Source organism: Acomys russatus, chromosome 29 (genome assembly GCF_903995435.1).
Source record: "Acomys russatus chromosome 29, mAcoRus1.1, whole genome shotgun sequence".
Taxonomy (NCBI): domain Eukaryota; kingdom Metazoa; phylum Chordata; class Mammalia; order Rodentia; family Muridae; genus Acomys; species Acomys russatus.
The window spans coordinates 15,144,665-15,160,672 of record NC_067165.1 but is presented as its reverse complement, the minus strand read 5'-3'; the positions used below and the strand labels follow the sequence as shown (position 1 = coordinate 15,160,672).

General features: G+C 45.9%; 1 protein-coding gene across 1 annotated transcript in view; it reads right to left on the bottom strand.

Annotated features, from left to right (window-relative positions):
* The window catches only part of Zmynd12 (zinc finger MYND-type containing 12), a 34,746-nt gene that overhangs the window by 11,764 nt on the left and 6,974 nt on the right, over positions 1-16,008 (bottom strand). Inside the window, exons 2-3 of the mRNA XM_051171859.1 lie at positions 7,852-7,993; positions 3,273-3,444 (exon numbers count right to left, since the gene is read on the bottom strand). Of these exons, the coding sequence (XP_051027816.1) occupies positions 3,273-3,444; positions 7,852-7,993 (314 nt within the window). The remainder of the gene's footprint in view (positions 1-3,272; positions 3,445-7,851; positions 7,994-16,008) is intronic.

Sequence of the window (16,008 nt, the reverse complement as noted above, 5' to 3'; positions counted from 1 at the left end):
TGGGGGCATAGGGGTGTGGGGGATGGGGGCATAGGGGTGTGGGGAATGGGGAATGGGGGATGGGGGGGTGGTCTCTAGAGAAAAAGGAGTGTGTGAGAGAAGACTGTGATTTACTTAGATTTTCAAAAAAGCCTGGCAAGATTGTACCACGAGGATTTGGCCCTGTGCTCAAACCTTCCATTTAACAGCACTTTTGTCTTCAAAACCCTTCCTGAATTCCTGCAGCCATCCTAGGAAGAGCCACCAGAGGCTTCCTAGGGGCCGCGAAGTACCAGGTCAACACTGAGCCTGCCCTCTCTGCCCTGGCCAGTGCTGGTGTGAACACCACAAGGGAGGGTGGATCTGGTTCTCTTGCATCTGGGGAGGAGAGAGAGATTAGGTACTGTCACCAGAGAATCTATGACTAGAGATGAGTGAGTGCTCAGGAAAGCAGGAAAAAGGTTCTAAGTGAGTGGATTTAAAAAGAGACGCAGGGCAAGCAAGATAGCGCAGCAGGAAACGGGACAAATGTCAAAACCCAGATGGCCTGAGTTCTATCACTCCTAAAAGCTGTTCTCTGACCTCCACATGAGGGCCATGGCACATATGCCTGTGAACACACACACACACACACACACACACACACACACACACACTAATTAAGGTTAAAAAAAAAAACACTCAACTTAGTCTTGGAGATAGGGGAAGGCTTTCAGACTAAAGAAGAGAAACCTTGACCTGAGAATTGAAAGACAAGGACGTCATAGCCAGAAGGAAGGGAAGGAGAAGTGGAGGAAATAGTTAGTTCTAGAACACAGAGTGCCCCCAAGAACTTGAGAGGAGGTCTTTGTAATTAGAAGAGAGAAAAGCGCAGGAGGGAGACCGTCCCTGGGACCTCAGAGTGCTGTCAGAATTTGTCCCTTCGGATATGCAGTGGGACTGCCCCGTTTGCTGGAGGAGAGACTGAAGAGAGCCAAGGAAGAGTTAGAGAAGCCAGGTAAGAGCCTAAGTGACTGTTTCAAAGCCCCATAGTCAGTGTCAGAGCCCACGGACTCTGGGCTGCATTTCCTGGTCTGGTGCTCTTTCTACAGTCTACAATGGAGACCTGAGCAGAGTGAGGAAGGCAGGCACCCCTGTCGGTACAAGGCCATGCTGGAGAGTCAGCCCCGTCCCCCCATTCCCCATCCCCCCCCCCCCCCCCCGCCAGAGTGAGGAAGGCAGAGCTCACACAGGCAGGGGAGCGCATCTCTGGGGGCTGGGGGGGGGGAGTGGGGGGAGCGGGGAGGAATCCACCACCCAAGAGTGAGAGCAAGTGCTTAGCAGCCACTGGCTGCTACACGGGGTTAGCACTCTGAGGGGAATTACATTTTGGGGGTGGGGGGGGGATTGCATTCTTGAGCATCTACAGCATTTTAGGCCATCGTTTTAGTGCACCTTAGTAGCCATCATTTTCAATAACATTCTTCAGGTTAGGACCATAGCTCCTCAGTAAAGCACATACCTAGCATGCATAGGGTCCTGGGTTCAAGTCCCAGCTTTGAAACTAAAAGGTGATGCAAGCTATTGTTGTTGAAGAGCCCCACCCATGGCCTATTGTCTAATGCAGAAGGGTGGGTGGGCCTGTTACTCTTCCCATACAATGCCCTCCTCACAAGCACTGGATGGAATCTACTAAGATTCCAGTCAGCCATCTCCAAAATGACAGGAAAAGTCACAAGTGAGAGCTGCATGTCCTTTAGGAGTTTGTAATGGAAATCAGATGCTAAGCCATTTCTGCTTCTTAACTTGAATCTAGAGAACAAGCAGCTTTCACTCACCTGAAGTGAGGACAGGATGTGGGAATTTAGACAGCACACAGGCGGCCTGAAGTCGAGCCACATGGAGGAGCAGAGACTCAGGAGGAGGAGGCCAGGGTGTAGCTGAGCTGTAGAGTATTGGCCTAGCTTGCATGAAGCCCTGGGCTTGATCCCCCCCACACAGCACATATGCTGGGAATATAGTTTTGGCCTGAAATCTCAGCGCTTGAAAGGGGGATGGAGACAGGAGGATCAGAAGTTCAAAGTCACCCCTTAAGCTACCTGGCAAGTTTGAGGTCAGCCTGAGTTTTGTGAGGAGCTCTATAGAAAGAGAGAACAGAAGGGACACTGGGGTAAGGACGAGAGCCCTGCCAATTTCCTATAGAGGCCAACCCTTTAACCCTCTTAGGACAGTCCAACAGCCTAATTGATTTCTCCCTTTTGCTCAAGCCAGCTGGGGTGGATTTCTTTTTCTTGCTTTGTTTGTTTGTATGTTTGTGACAGAGTCTCTCTATGTAGTCCTAGCTGTCCTGGGACTTGCTATGTAGACAGGGGTGGCCTCCTGCCTCTGCCTCCCCAGTGCTGGGATGAAAGGTGAATATACAGAGACTTTAATCCAGCAACATAGCTACTGTGGCTGGAATACAGACAAGCCCTTAGCACACACCTTTAACCTCTCTGGCTGGAATATAGATAAGCCCTTAGCACACACCTTTAATCCCAAACAATGAAGGTAAAGTTAGATGTTTGAAGGAAGCAGCCATATTTGAAAGTGATGCCTAATTGAGAGGCAGACAAACCAGAGAAAGATTTGACAGAATACCATATGCCCAACTCTCATGAGAACAGAGAAGGAGAGGTGATTTAAAAGAGAGCAGCACAGACAGAAATTGAGGAAGCAACTTTACCAAGATGGTTTTACAGAGACAGGTTGAGAGAGAGAGAGAGAGAGAGAGAGAGAGAGAGAGAGAGAGAGAGAGAGAGAGAGAGAGAGAAACAAGCTAGACACAGGTGAAGACAGAATGAGCCAGAGAAAAAGAAGGATCCAGAAGATTAGACAGATGGCTAGAGGTAATTTGAGGTCAAGCAGAGCAAAAAGTCAGAAGCTGAGAGAAGCCAGATTGAATCAATCAGTTTGGAGAGGAGTTTGAGCCAGAACAGCTGAGTTGAATGAGCCAGCAGAGTTCAGAAAGAGCTCTAGAAAGGGTGAGCTTATTCAGCAGTAAGTCTTGAGCTGGAAACAGCCTAGGCCTAATTAGATATGGCAGCTAGAAGCTACTAGGGCTAGGCCTAGGTTAGCAGATGGAGGCAGTAAGCCTCTGACAACAACGATAGTTGATTCTGGTATTCACCAGTTACTTTAACAGGCCTGTCTTGAGTGATTTCTGTCAGCTGTGGCCATAGTCTTCACACACACACACACACACACACACACACACACACACACACACACTATGCCAGACTTCATCCCAGGGGTCTAACGGCAGTTTCACTCACCAAGGCTGGCCTCAGCCAGGAGCAGGTAAGCAGGCACAAGCTCCACTGAGCTCAGGCCGTACACACTCATTCGGAAGCGAAGGGAGTGCAGAGCCGCAGGGACAGCGTCCTCGTGTTTTCCTTCAAAGAGATATTTCTGGGCGACGGTGTAGCACAATTCAATCAAGTGCTTCTGCGGGAAGCAGGAATAGACTCTGAGACAAGGGAAAAGTCAACAGGGAAGGCCGACAGCTGGCCATCTAGCTGGAAGTACTGAGTGAGCCTGCCTGTCCTAGGTAGACATGAAATTTGGGGGTGGGCTGGATAAAAATGTAAACTTGGGACCCTGAGTCCAAGGTCCAGAAACAGATGTCTTTTGTTTTGGGTCAGAACTTGGCAGACAGGAGTTTTGGACATGGGTTTTCCAATGAACAGTGACTACCACTATTCCTGTAGTTCTTGTTTTTTTGTTTGTTTGTTTGTTTTTTGTTTTTTCCGAGACAGGGTTTCTCTGTGTAGCCTTGACTATCCTGGACTCACTATGTAGACCAGGCTGGCCTCGAACTCACAGTGATCTGCCTGCCTCTGCCTCCCAAGTGCTGGGATTAAAGGCATGGGCCACCACCACCTGGCTTAGTTCTTAGCATCCTTTTTCAGTGCTGTATATTCTTTAAGACAGAGTCTAATGTAGTCCAGGGCAACCTCAAACTCACTGTGTGGGTGAGCATGTGCCACCACCTGTTGTAGTACAAAAATAGCTGCACAGAGCACTCCAGTCTCAGTCAGATATGGATGGTTTATTGAGGGAGCACCCCCTCCCCACCTCCAACCCCCCCACCCCCCCCCAAAACAAGGCTGGTTGCAATCAGGGCCACAGAAAGGACTCGGGAGCCTAACCGTAACATTGACCTGTTTTCCAGGGTCAGCTTATAAAGGCAAAAACTGAAATTAGCTCATGGTTCGGGGGTGGATAGTGAAAGAGGGTGGTCAGCTCTGACTCAAGTTATTTTGCTAGCAAGCAGTTCTAGCTAACCTTTGGTTTGATTGGTCCTAAGTGAAATAAGTGAGGCAGTATTTAGGGTACATCCAAAGTATAGCCAAGTGTATAGCTTGCAAAGTATGAATTATGACACCACTGAACCACAGATAACCAGGTGTAGCTTAGTATAAGGTCAACTTGACCCTCTGGCAGGGAATGTTAGCGTCAGCCATAAGTAACTGCTTCTAAGAAGCAGAGTTGAAAAGTTTAAAATTTTTGTTTTTGTTTTTGTTTTCCAGACAGGGTTTCCCTGTGTACCCTTGGCTGTCCTAGGCTCGCTTTGTAGACCAGGCTGGCCTCGAACTCACAGCAATCTGCCTGCCTCTGCCTCCCGAGTGCTGGGATTAAAGGCGAGCGCCACCACACCCGGCAAAAAATGTAAAGTTTTTGAACTTAATTTCACCTTACAAACAAAATGGAAGCTGTCTATGAAAATGGCTGCAGCTGCATCAAAGAGCAGGCCTCAACACACCCAGTTTTGTGTGATACCAAAGCTCAAACCTAGGGCTTGGTGTCTGCTAGCTAAGTCCATACCAGCTGATGTATATCCCCAGCCTAAGTTTAATAAAACTTTACTTTAGCAAAGCTATAGACGGCACAGGACAACGTACAACTTTCTGCCTACAGAAAGACGGTAAGAACCAGAGGACTGGGACCTCTGCTTCAAAATAGTGTCCTGTCTACACTGCACCCATGAACTCTCAACAAAATGTTTGTTCAAAGACAAGACCAGGCCTGGAGAGGTGGCTCAGAGGTTAAGAACACTAGTTGCTCTTCCAAAGGCCCTGAGTTCAATTCCCAGCGACCACATGGTGACTCACAACCATTTATAATGTGATCTGATGCTCTCTTCTGGTAAGCAGGCATACATGCAGGCAAAACAGTAATAAATAAATAAATCTTAACAAACAAACAAAAAATCAGACCAGCCATGCATGAAGGAAACTTAACAAGAACCTCGAGTAGTTAGTGACTTTTGAGGGAGAATAAGTTTGCATTTTGTTTTTTGTTGTTGTTTGTTTGTTTGTTTGAGACAGGGTTTCTCTGTGTAGCCTTGGCTGTCCTAGACTCTCTTTGTAAATCAGGTTGGCCTCAAACTCACAGCAATCCACCTGCCTCTGCCTCTGCCTGCCTCCCAAGTGCTGGGATTAAAGGTGGAGAATAAGTTTTCTTCAGGGATGAGCCAGCCACTGGAAGGCTTCGAAGTCATAAGGGGTCAGCCTTAAACACATGTGCATACAAGCAGGACTATAGGTTGCACGGTCTCACACACACACATAACAGTAATTACAGGAAAGGCCATGAGTTTGAGAGGGATGGGGGATAGAAATGGTATAGAGTGTACTGTGTAGTCAGGTATGAAATTCTCAAGAAATTAAAATGTAAAAAACTCAAAACTTTCTATCTTCATATTTAAGTTAATGTCAAGTAAAACACTTCTTATTTCTTACCCTGCCTAGCTAATATAAAAATGTTTGACTCTTCATTGTTGTTGGTGATCACAGTTTTATTAGACCAAAATTGACGTGTCTGGTATTTATAGATTTGTGACTTTCAAGGGAATAATTCTAGGGGCCTGGGAAGATGGCTCAGTGGGTAAAATGCCTGATGTGCAAATATGAGGAGCTGGGTTTAGATTCCCCAGCATGTACATAAAAACATGATAGCAGTATTCATCTATGACCACAGGCCTGGCAGGGGCATCTCAGGATCTCAATAGCCCCTGAGGCAAAAGGGTGAACCTCAGGCTCAGTTCAAGACCATATCTCAAAAAATAAAGTAGGGGAACAGTAGAAAAAGGCACCTCAACTCAACCTCTGTCCTCCTCACATGCAAGGTACTGCCGGGCGGGCGTGGTGGTGCACGCCTTTAATCCCCGCACTTGGGAAGCAGAAGCAGGCGAATAGCTGTGAATTCAAGACCAACCTAGTCTACAAAGTGAGTCTAGGATAGCCAAGTCTACACAGAGAAACCCTGTCTTGAAACAAAAACAAACAAAAAAAATGCAAGCTTACCTGCATACATATGTGTGCACACACATACAAACGGGATTAAATTTCAAAACAATAATTAATATTCATAGCTGGATAGTAGTGGCATATGCCTTTAATCCAAGCCCTTGAGAAGCAAAGGCAGGTGGATCTCTGTGAGTTCGAGGCTAACCTAGTATACAGAGGATAGCCAGGGCTACATAGAGAAACCTTGTCTCAAAAAAACTAAATAATATTATTATTATTATTTATAGTTTGTTAATGTCATGGTAGAAGTTAGTATTCCTAATTTCTTTATACTCTATTATATTCATTTCATTTTTAATATCCTACTGTGTCAATGGTTCTCAACCTTCCTAATGCTATAAGCCTCATGTTATAATGACTTCCAACCATAAAATTTTTTCATTGTTACTTCATAACTATAATTTTGTTGCTTCTATGAATCATACTGTAAATATTTTTGGAGATAGAGGTTCGCCAAAGGGGCCGTGACCCATAGTCTTATCGCAATATTTGGCACATGGATTCTAAGGACTGAACCGTGTCTCCCACAGAGCCATGTGCTCAGGCTCTCAACCCTAGCCCCTCAGGGTATGGTGGTATTTGGGTAAAACGCCATCCAAAGAGGTAGTTAAGTTAAAATGGGCCCACCCACATACTCTAATTAAATCTGTCTTGGCATCTTAATTACATTTTGTGTGTGTTCATGTGTGCCATAATGCATGTGAGAGATCAGAGGACAAATGGGAGTCAGTTCTCTCCTTTGACTAAGTGGGTTCTGGGGATCAAACTCTGTCTGTCAGGCTCGGCAGCCAAGTGCCCTTTCCCACTGAGCCATCTTACCAGCCCTGACATCTTTAAAGGAAGAAAACTGAAAAAGAAGAAGAAGAAGAAGAAGAAGAAGAAGAAGAAGAAGAAGAAGAAGAAGAAGAAGAAGAAGAAGAAGAAGAAGAAGAAGAAGAAGAAAACTGGACAGGCAAAGCAACACCAGTGATGTGAGCACACGGAGGACGCCATGAAATCTCAGCTGGAAGGAAGTCATCATTCAGCCAGAAAGAGATCTTGGAAGACACCAAATCTGGGGCTCGGGAGCGTGGGGACCTGAGCTCAACGCCCAGAAACCATGGAAAAAGGCTGGGCCTGGTGGGGCACACTTTGTTCTCCCAGCACTGAGAAGGCAGCCTTGGGCAGAGCCCTGGGGCTCACTGGCCAGCTACGCAAACCCACTGGATGAAACCCAGCCTGGTGAGAGACCCTGCCTCAAAAACCCAAAACCAAAACCAAGGTAAGCAGCTCCTGAAGAAGAGCGCCTGAGGTTGTCCTCTGGTGGGCAACCCAAGCACACATGTGCACCCAAAGATGTGCAGGGTTTGTGCGAGAAGGGAGGGAGGAGAGAGGAGACAGGAGGGAGGGAGCAAGGGAGGGGTACAAACCTCTACAAACTTTGACTTGGACTTTCAACCTCCAGCAGTGTTTGCCATTGTTGTATACAGTGGGTGTTCGGTGGAAACCTGGGAATTTGCCTGGGGAAAGCCCAGCCCTCACCATCACCAGCTGCAGGACTTGCCTGTCTCTTCCGCAGCTGCTGCAGGCCATGCTGCCGTTCCTCCTCTGAGTTGTAGAAGGGCATGGTGGTTCGCAGGGGGATTAGCAGCTGGCATATCTTCTCATGGATGCTGCCCCAATCCGCCTTCTGATGCACAAGGCCGCTGACAACAAAAAATACAGGCTGCGTTATCTTGATCTTTGTCTCCTCCCAGCCCAGCTCTAAATTCCAGAAAAGCCAGACCAACCCAAACCTGCCAGGAGCCTGAAGCCATTTCTGAGATGGAGTTTGTCTATTTTCTCTCTTGTCTTTACTTGGATAAAAACCCACCGGGGCCAAGCAGAGGTGACACACACCTTTAATCCCAGCACTCGGGGAGGTAGAGGCAGGCAGATCTCTGTGAATTCAAGGGTAGCCTGGTCTACAAAGTGAGTTCCAGGACAACCAGAGCTACATAGTGATAGTTTGTCTCAAAAAACAAAACAATAATAATAACAACAACTGCACTAGGATCCCTGGCCACAAGAAAATGCAGATTAAAACTACCTTGAGACTTCAGGCAGAATGGTTATCAAGAAAACAAATGTTCTGGGTGTGATGGCACACTCCTTTAATCCCAGCACTCAGGAGACAGAAGTAGGCAGATCTCTCTGAGTTCGAAGCCAGCCTGGTCTACATAGAGAATTCCAGGTAAACCACAGCTGCACAGTGAGACTCTGTCACCCTGTCTTTAAAAAAAGAGAGAGAAAGGCTGGAGAGGTAGCCAGCTCAGTGGTTAAGAGCACTGTCTGGTCTTCCAGAGGTCCTGAGTTCAATTCCCAGCAAGCACATGGAGGCTCACAACCATCTATCCTGGGATCTGGTGCCCTCTTCTGGCGCACAGGTACACATCCAGATAAAGCACTCATATACATAAACACATCTTTTTTTAAAAGAGAGAAGAAGAAGAAAGAATAACAAAAAGTGACATCAACAGTGGTGCATGCCTTTAATCCCAGCAGGGAGGCAGAGCCCGGTGGATCTTTGCGGGGCTCTGCTGAAAAGGTTGAAGTGTGGAGCTATATAGGCTCCCTGTCTCAGCAGGGTCTCAGGAGAGTCATTTATCACAGAGGGAGACTACAATGCCAGCCCTTCCCTGATAAGAAACCTGTTTAGCAAGCACCTGGGGATTCCTGGAAATACCCTACCCTATGCTAAGGAGATCTCAGCTTTCAGCACATGACCTTTAATCATACCTGCACGGTCTTCCCCACCCATAGAATAGTTAAGTACTGTGCTCTCCATCTTGTGATAGGACGTCCTCCCCCCCAGCTACTGCATGTAAATAGGGTACTGTGCCATCCATTGCATGTAAAATAAGTATCCTGGCACCCCTAGCCCCAGCAAATCAAATATGTTCACCCTCAAAACTCCTCCCCACCGCCCAAGGTCTATAAATGTCTCTAATTCAGGAAATAAACTCTCTCTTTCCTGCTCACACCAGTCCTTCACCACGGCCATCTGAAAGTCCATTTACTCTGAGGAAGGGAGGGCTCCCCTCCTCGCAGGAGAATCACTGTGAGATGCCTGAACTCAGCTACCAATAAAGCAGCTACCTGTCTGTTGCCTTGAGCCTCTGGACGGCCTGGGGCTTGACTGCTGGTCAGTCTGCCAAGTTCCAAATCAGTGCTGACCTTCAGCAAAGCACCTACCAGACCCCTGATAGACCTTTGTCTCGCTGGACCTGCCTTCCCACTGGTTTTGGGCATCCCCCGCCCCCCCCCCCCTGCATCTTCTGCCATGCTTAGCACAGGAGCTTAACAGAGGCCTGTAACACTTTTGGTATTATCACAGGCCTTTGGAATGCCCTTGTTTCCAATGCTGTCCGATAGCAGCAATTCTATTCAAACTGTAAAGCACCTAGTGGAAAACTCAAGTCCACCTCCCCCAGTGAGGCTGGGAACCTCGCCTAGCACATGGGCGGCGGCGCCCTGAGGGAGAAGCTAGACCTCTGACCTTGAGGTCTGTTCTGTTCCAGGAGGAAGCAGTGCCTAGAAGCCAGGCCACTGTCAGATGATGAACAACAGATCTCTGTGAGCTCGAGGACAGCCTGGTCTACAGAGTGAGTTCTAGGACAGCCAGGGCTACACAGTGAAACCCTGTCTTGAAAAACCAAAGGCAAAACCAGAAAGAAAAAAGACAACAAATGCTGGGAATATGTAGGGAAAGATGAGCCTTTATAAACTGGCGGTGGAAATGCAGACTAGTGCAGGCAAAACTTAAAAATAGGGAACTGGAAAGATGGTTCTGTGGCCAAGAGAACCTGGGTTTGATTCCCAACACCATATGGTGACTCAGCCATTCCCAACCCCCTCTCTAGACCTCCCAGGGTACCAGGCACACATGTGGTGCATAGACATACATGCAGGCGAAACATTCTTACAAATGCAATGAAACAATACATATTTTAAAATTTCTACCAAAAATAAAAAATAAAATAAAATAAAATAGCACTACCACGTGGCCCAGCTATACCACCCCTGACGCACACCTGAAGGACTGTAAGTCAATGTACCACAAAAATCCTTGTGCTATCCTGTTTATTGCTGCATGATTTACAACAGCCCAGAAATGGATCCAGCCTAGATGTTCACTAACAGGCAAATAAATAAGGAAAATGCAGCACGTCTACATAGTGGCTGTATGTAGCTGTCAAGAAAAATGAAATTATGGCATTCTAAGAAAAATGGATGGAACTGGGGACCATTATGTTAAGTGGAAAAAAAAAACAACAAACTTAGGAGGACAAATACTGCGTGCCGTATGTGTGACGCAGATTTAACTTCATACGCACAGAGACACACACGGTACATAAAAGTGGAGCAGGGAGTATGAGAGGAGAGGAAGAGGTCTAAAGGGGGGGATGATGGAAATACATGTCAGGAAGCAGGGGGAACTATTTGGGGTAGGGAGGGGACCAGCAGGGAGGGGAGGGAGGACGGAAGAGGGCAGTGGGTGATGTGAAAAGGGATGAAGTAAAGTGTGTGTGTGTGTGTGTGTGTGTGTGTGTGTGTGTGTGTGATGTCACAATAAAACCCTTTCCTTTGTATGCTAACCAAAAAAATAAAAAAAAGACAAACAAACGAAACCTGTCGGTTTGGGAGGGGCCGTGAAGGGATCTTTTCCACAGACACCTGCTCACACTGCAAGGCCACAGGTGTCTGCTGTGCCTCTTCTGTTAGGAGCAACAAGGACAACGTCACGTTGTTCTAGGGTCCTTTTGTGACATCTGAGCACTGAAGTTGGTAGGTTTGAGAATCTTTTTCTTGGAGAAGGGAAAGGAATTTATCTATGATATGGGTCTAAGAAAGATGTCATAAACATGTTTCTCTGCGCTGGAGAGATGGCTCGGTGGTTAAGAGCAAGGTCTGCTCTTCCAGAGGTCCTGAGTTCAATTCCCAGCAACCACGTGGCGGCTCACAACCATCTATGATGTGATCTGGTGCCCTCTTCTGGCATGTAGGTAGACATGCAGGCAGAATACAGAATACTGTATACATAATAAATACATCTTTTTTAAAAATAATGAAAATAAACATGTTTTTCTATAGTCAGTGTCACCAAGAGTACCACTAGCATTGTCTTCAGACTTGCAGGAGGTGGGGTGCATTTACAGACTGCGCTGGGAACGCCCTCTAAGCGCAGTAATGTGAGAGATGGTCTTGAATGTAACTACTTGACTCTTTGGAAATAAAACAAAATCTGTTTGAGATCATGTTAAAGTTAAGAAGGGAGGAGAGAGTAGGAAGGTATTTTAAGGCCCAAAGCCGGTGTCTTTAGTGCTCTGAAATGATAGTAACAATTTGGTTTACAGACTTTTTTTTTTCAAGACAGGGTTTCTCTGTGTAGCCTTGGCTGTCCTGGACTCGCTTTGTAGACCAGGCTGGCCTTGAACTCGCTGTGATCTGCCTGCCTCTGCCTCCCAAGTGCTGTTACAGACTTCTTTAAACATGCATTTTTGTCCTGTATTTGACAAGGTCTCACTCTGTAGCCCAGACAGGCCTGGAAGTCACTATGTAGTTCGAGTTGGCCTTCAACTCATGGCAATCCTCCTGCCTCGGCTCCAGAATATAAGGGTCTAACACCCCACACACTGCTCAGCTGACACTCCTTTACATCCGTCTGTATTTGCAGCTGTCCTAGTGGACTTGACAGGGTTTTTTTTTTTTACAGTGGTTTTGATTTGTATTTCCCCATGACTAACAAGCATCTTTTCCTGTGCTAATTATACACTTTTCTATCTTCTCTGGGAGGAAGGTTGATTTAAATCCTTTGTTTCTTTCAAAAAGAAATGGACCTTTTACTGGTTTTAGGAAATCCGAATATATTCTTGATACAAGATATTTGTCAGATGTATGGTTTTTCTTCCATCCGATGGGTTTCTTCTTTTTTGCTTCTTCCAGACAATATTTATTTGTTTGTTTGTTTGTTTATTATTTCTTGAGACAGAGTCTCACTATATAACCCTTGGCTGGCCTAGAAATCACTATGTTGGCCAGCTGGCTTTGAACTCATAGAGATCTTCCTGCCTCCGGCTTCTGAGTGTTGGGATTAAAGGCGTCAATTTTAACAAATAGAAATTCTATAGCACAGAACCAGGTCAGAGGGAGATCTTTCTAATAAATCTTTTCTTTTTTCTTTTTTCTTCTTTTTAAGATTTATTTCATTTATTATTATGTATACAGTGTTCTGCCTGCATGTACAGCTACATGCCAGAAGAGGGCATCAGATTACATTATAGATGGTCATGAGCCACCTTGTGATTGCTGGGAATTGAACTCAGGACCTTTGGAAGAGCAGTCAGTGCTCTTAATCTCTGAGCCATCTCTCCAGGCCCTGATAAATCTTTTCTGATACTAAAACTGCTTCATTTTAAAACATCAAACAATATAGCCCAGGCCAGACAGTGGTGGCGCACACCTTTAGCTCCAGCACTCAAGAGGCAGAGGCAGGCATCTAGATCTCTGTGAGTTTGAGGCCAGCAGACCTGGTGTACAGAGTGAGTTCCAGGACGGCCAAGTGTAGGGGAATTTTAATCCAGCAGCAAGGCTACTCTGGCAAGGGATCACATCCGAAAGCCTAGGTCTGTGTGATCTGATGGAATATATAAACCTTTAATCCTGCCAGCTGGAATACAGACACATCTTTAGTACACTTTTAACCCCAAACAATGACATCTAATTGAGGGACAAAGTGTTGAATGAGAGAAAGATTTGACAAAATGAGTCAGAGACAGGATATGCCAAACTCTCATGTGTGCTAACAGAAAACAGAAGCTACTTAAGAGCAGCACAGATAGCCGGGCATGGTGGTGCACACCTTTAATCCCAGCACTCGGGAGGCAGAGGCAGGTGGATCGCTGTGAGTTCGAGGCCTGCCTGGGCTACAAAGTGAGTCCAGGACAGCCAAGGCTACACAGAGAGACCCTGTCTCAAAAAAAACAAAACAAAATAAACAAAAGAGCAGCACAGATAGCCGTGTGTGGTGGTGCACACCTTTAATCCCAGCACTCAGGAGGCAGAGGCAGGTGGATCGCTGTGAGTTCGAGGCCTGCCTGGGCTACAAAGTGAGTCCAGGACAGCCAAGGCTACACAGAGAGACCCTGTCTCAAAAAAAACAAAACAAAATAAACAAAAGAGCAGCACAGATAGCCGTGTGTGGTGGTGCACACCTTTAATCCCAGCACTCGGGAGGCAGAGGCAGGCAGATCACTGTGAGTTCCAGGACAGCCTGGTCTACAGATTGAGTCCAGGACAGCCAAGGCTACAGACCCTGTCTCGAAAAAACAAGACAAAACAAACAAACAAACAAAAGAGCAGCACATATGGAGTAAAGAGAGACTACAGAACAGGATTACAGTAGAGTTCATGCATTTAATACGGTACAGTTTGGGGCAGTTCAGCTGAGTTCAGTGCAGGCAGTTCAGCTCATGGAGTGGCAGGGGCGTTGTTTTTCCAAGCAGAGCAATTCAGAGAGAAGTTGAGAGAAGGCAATTTCAATCAGTCAGTGACCTGTGAAGAATGGCCAGTCTTGAAGATGACTATGAGCCCCACCACAGGCTCACAGTTTTCAGTGCCTGGTGGAAAATGGAGTAGGACTCAGCAGATAGTGGCTTTTCTACAGAAACACTGTGCTGCTCCTCACACCACTCCCCTTTCCCAGCTTCCAGATGCGGGCCAGGAAACCGTGGCCAGCGGCCAGGAAAATGTGGTCAGTGGCCAGGAAAACGTGGCCAGCGCATTGTCTCCTCCGTTCTTCATCGTGTTGTGGAGCTCCCTGGTAACTGGGTTTCTGAACCCCAAAACAGTGGTGATCAGGGCAGTTTCTGCAGCTCCCTCACACAGTTCTCCACGAGGTGCTTGGCCGCAGACTTGGGATGAGTCCTTCTCACCGGCCTCTGCCCTGGAAGCCACCAGACAGCTCCCAACACTGCATTCACGTGGCCAGGCTGTGAGCAGCCTTAGTCACCTTCACTTTGTCCACAGTGTTCTCTGTAGTTCATTTTTACAAGTTTTGCTGGATGTGGCAGTGCATGCCTTTAATCCCAGAGGTAGGAGGATCTCTGAGTTTGAAGACAGTCTGGTCTATATACTGAGTTCCAGGACAGCCAGGGCTATACAGATCTTGTCCCAGAAAACAAGAAAGAAATTAAAATTTGATAATGTCTAACTAATCTAGTCTCACTTTGGTTCCTTTTGATGTCATATATAAAGCTACATGGAATTGCAATTAAGTTTCCCTCTAAGCTTTCTGTAGTTTTATAGCTAACACTTAAGTCTTTTGTATATAATAATTTTTTAAAATAAAGTGGAAGGTGCGGATTCAAGTCCCTCCTGTTACATGTGGCTAGCTACTCGACTCAGCGCCATTTACTAAAAGGCCATGTGTTCTCAAAAAATTTTTGAAAATCAACTGACTATAGACGTACGGGCTTATTCATAGCCTCTCTGTTCTGTATTGTCTTTAATACTGTAGCAGTGTAGGGGCTAGAGAAATGGCTCTGTGGTTAGGAGTACTAAGTACTCTTCTACAGGACCCAGGTTCAATTCTAAGCACCCACAAGGCCGATTAAAACTGCGGGTAACTCCAGTTCTGGGGGATCCATGGCACCAGACGTGCGTGCATGTATGTATGTGTGTGTGTGTGTGTGTGTGTGTGTGTGTGTGTATGCATGCACGTGGAAGCAAAATACCCATACATGTAAAAAAAATAAATCTTTAAAAAATACTGTATGTATGTAGCACATGCCTTTAATTCTGGCACTCAGGAGGCAGAGGCAGGTGGATCTCTGTTAGTTTGAGGCCAGCCTGGTCTACAGAGCGAGTTCCAGGACAATCAATACTACACAGAGAAACCCTGTCTTGAAACACACACACACACACACACATCTTTTTTAAAAATACTTATTTCAAAAAATACTTATTCAAAAATATTGTAGCACTGTAGTATGGTTTAAAATGGAAATTTTTATCGGCCAGCCATGTCTAAGCTGGAATTACACATGGACTGCATTGACTCTTTAGAATTATTCAGGGACTGTGGCTATCTTAAAAATAAGTCTTTCGATTTCTTTTCTTTCAACAATGTTTTGTGAGCATGTGGGGCTGACCCTAAAGCCTGAATCGGGCCACACCTCCCTCTAGCTCCTTCTGGGGTGAACTCTGTGCTGCAACTCTTAAGTTATGGCACATGCCTCCTCCACGTTCCTCGCCAAACAATCACGTGATGGATGTGAACTTCCTGCCAGCCCTAGGAGGTTATAAAAAGTCAGACCTTTCCTTCATGTGGGTTATTGGTCAAAGACATTTTGGGAAGACTGCTCAAGGATTTGGTTAAGAAAGGAAGGCTGTTTTAAGGCTCCATCACATTTATATTTTTATATAACATATTATTTCTCTTTAATGCTTTCTGCTCTACTCAGAGCCCTCTCATTATAATTATCCTTATTAAAATAAATTATATCAGCTTTTTTTTTTTTTTGGACTCATCACTGTTTCATCATCTTTTGTGGTATTTAGGTGTGTAAGTCATTTATGAACTTCCTTGACTAAGTCTTTCTCTACTATTTCATGCTGTTTTGAATAAGGTGACATTATCAATTTCACTTTCAGATTGTTGCTAGTGTGTAGGAATGCAACT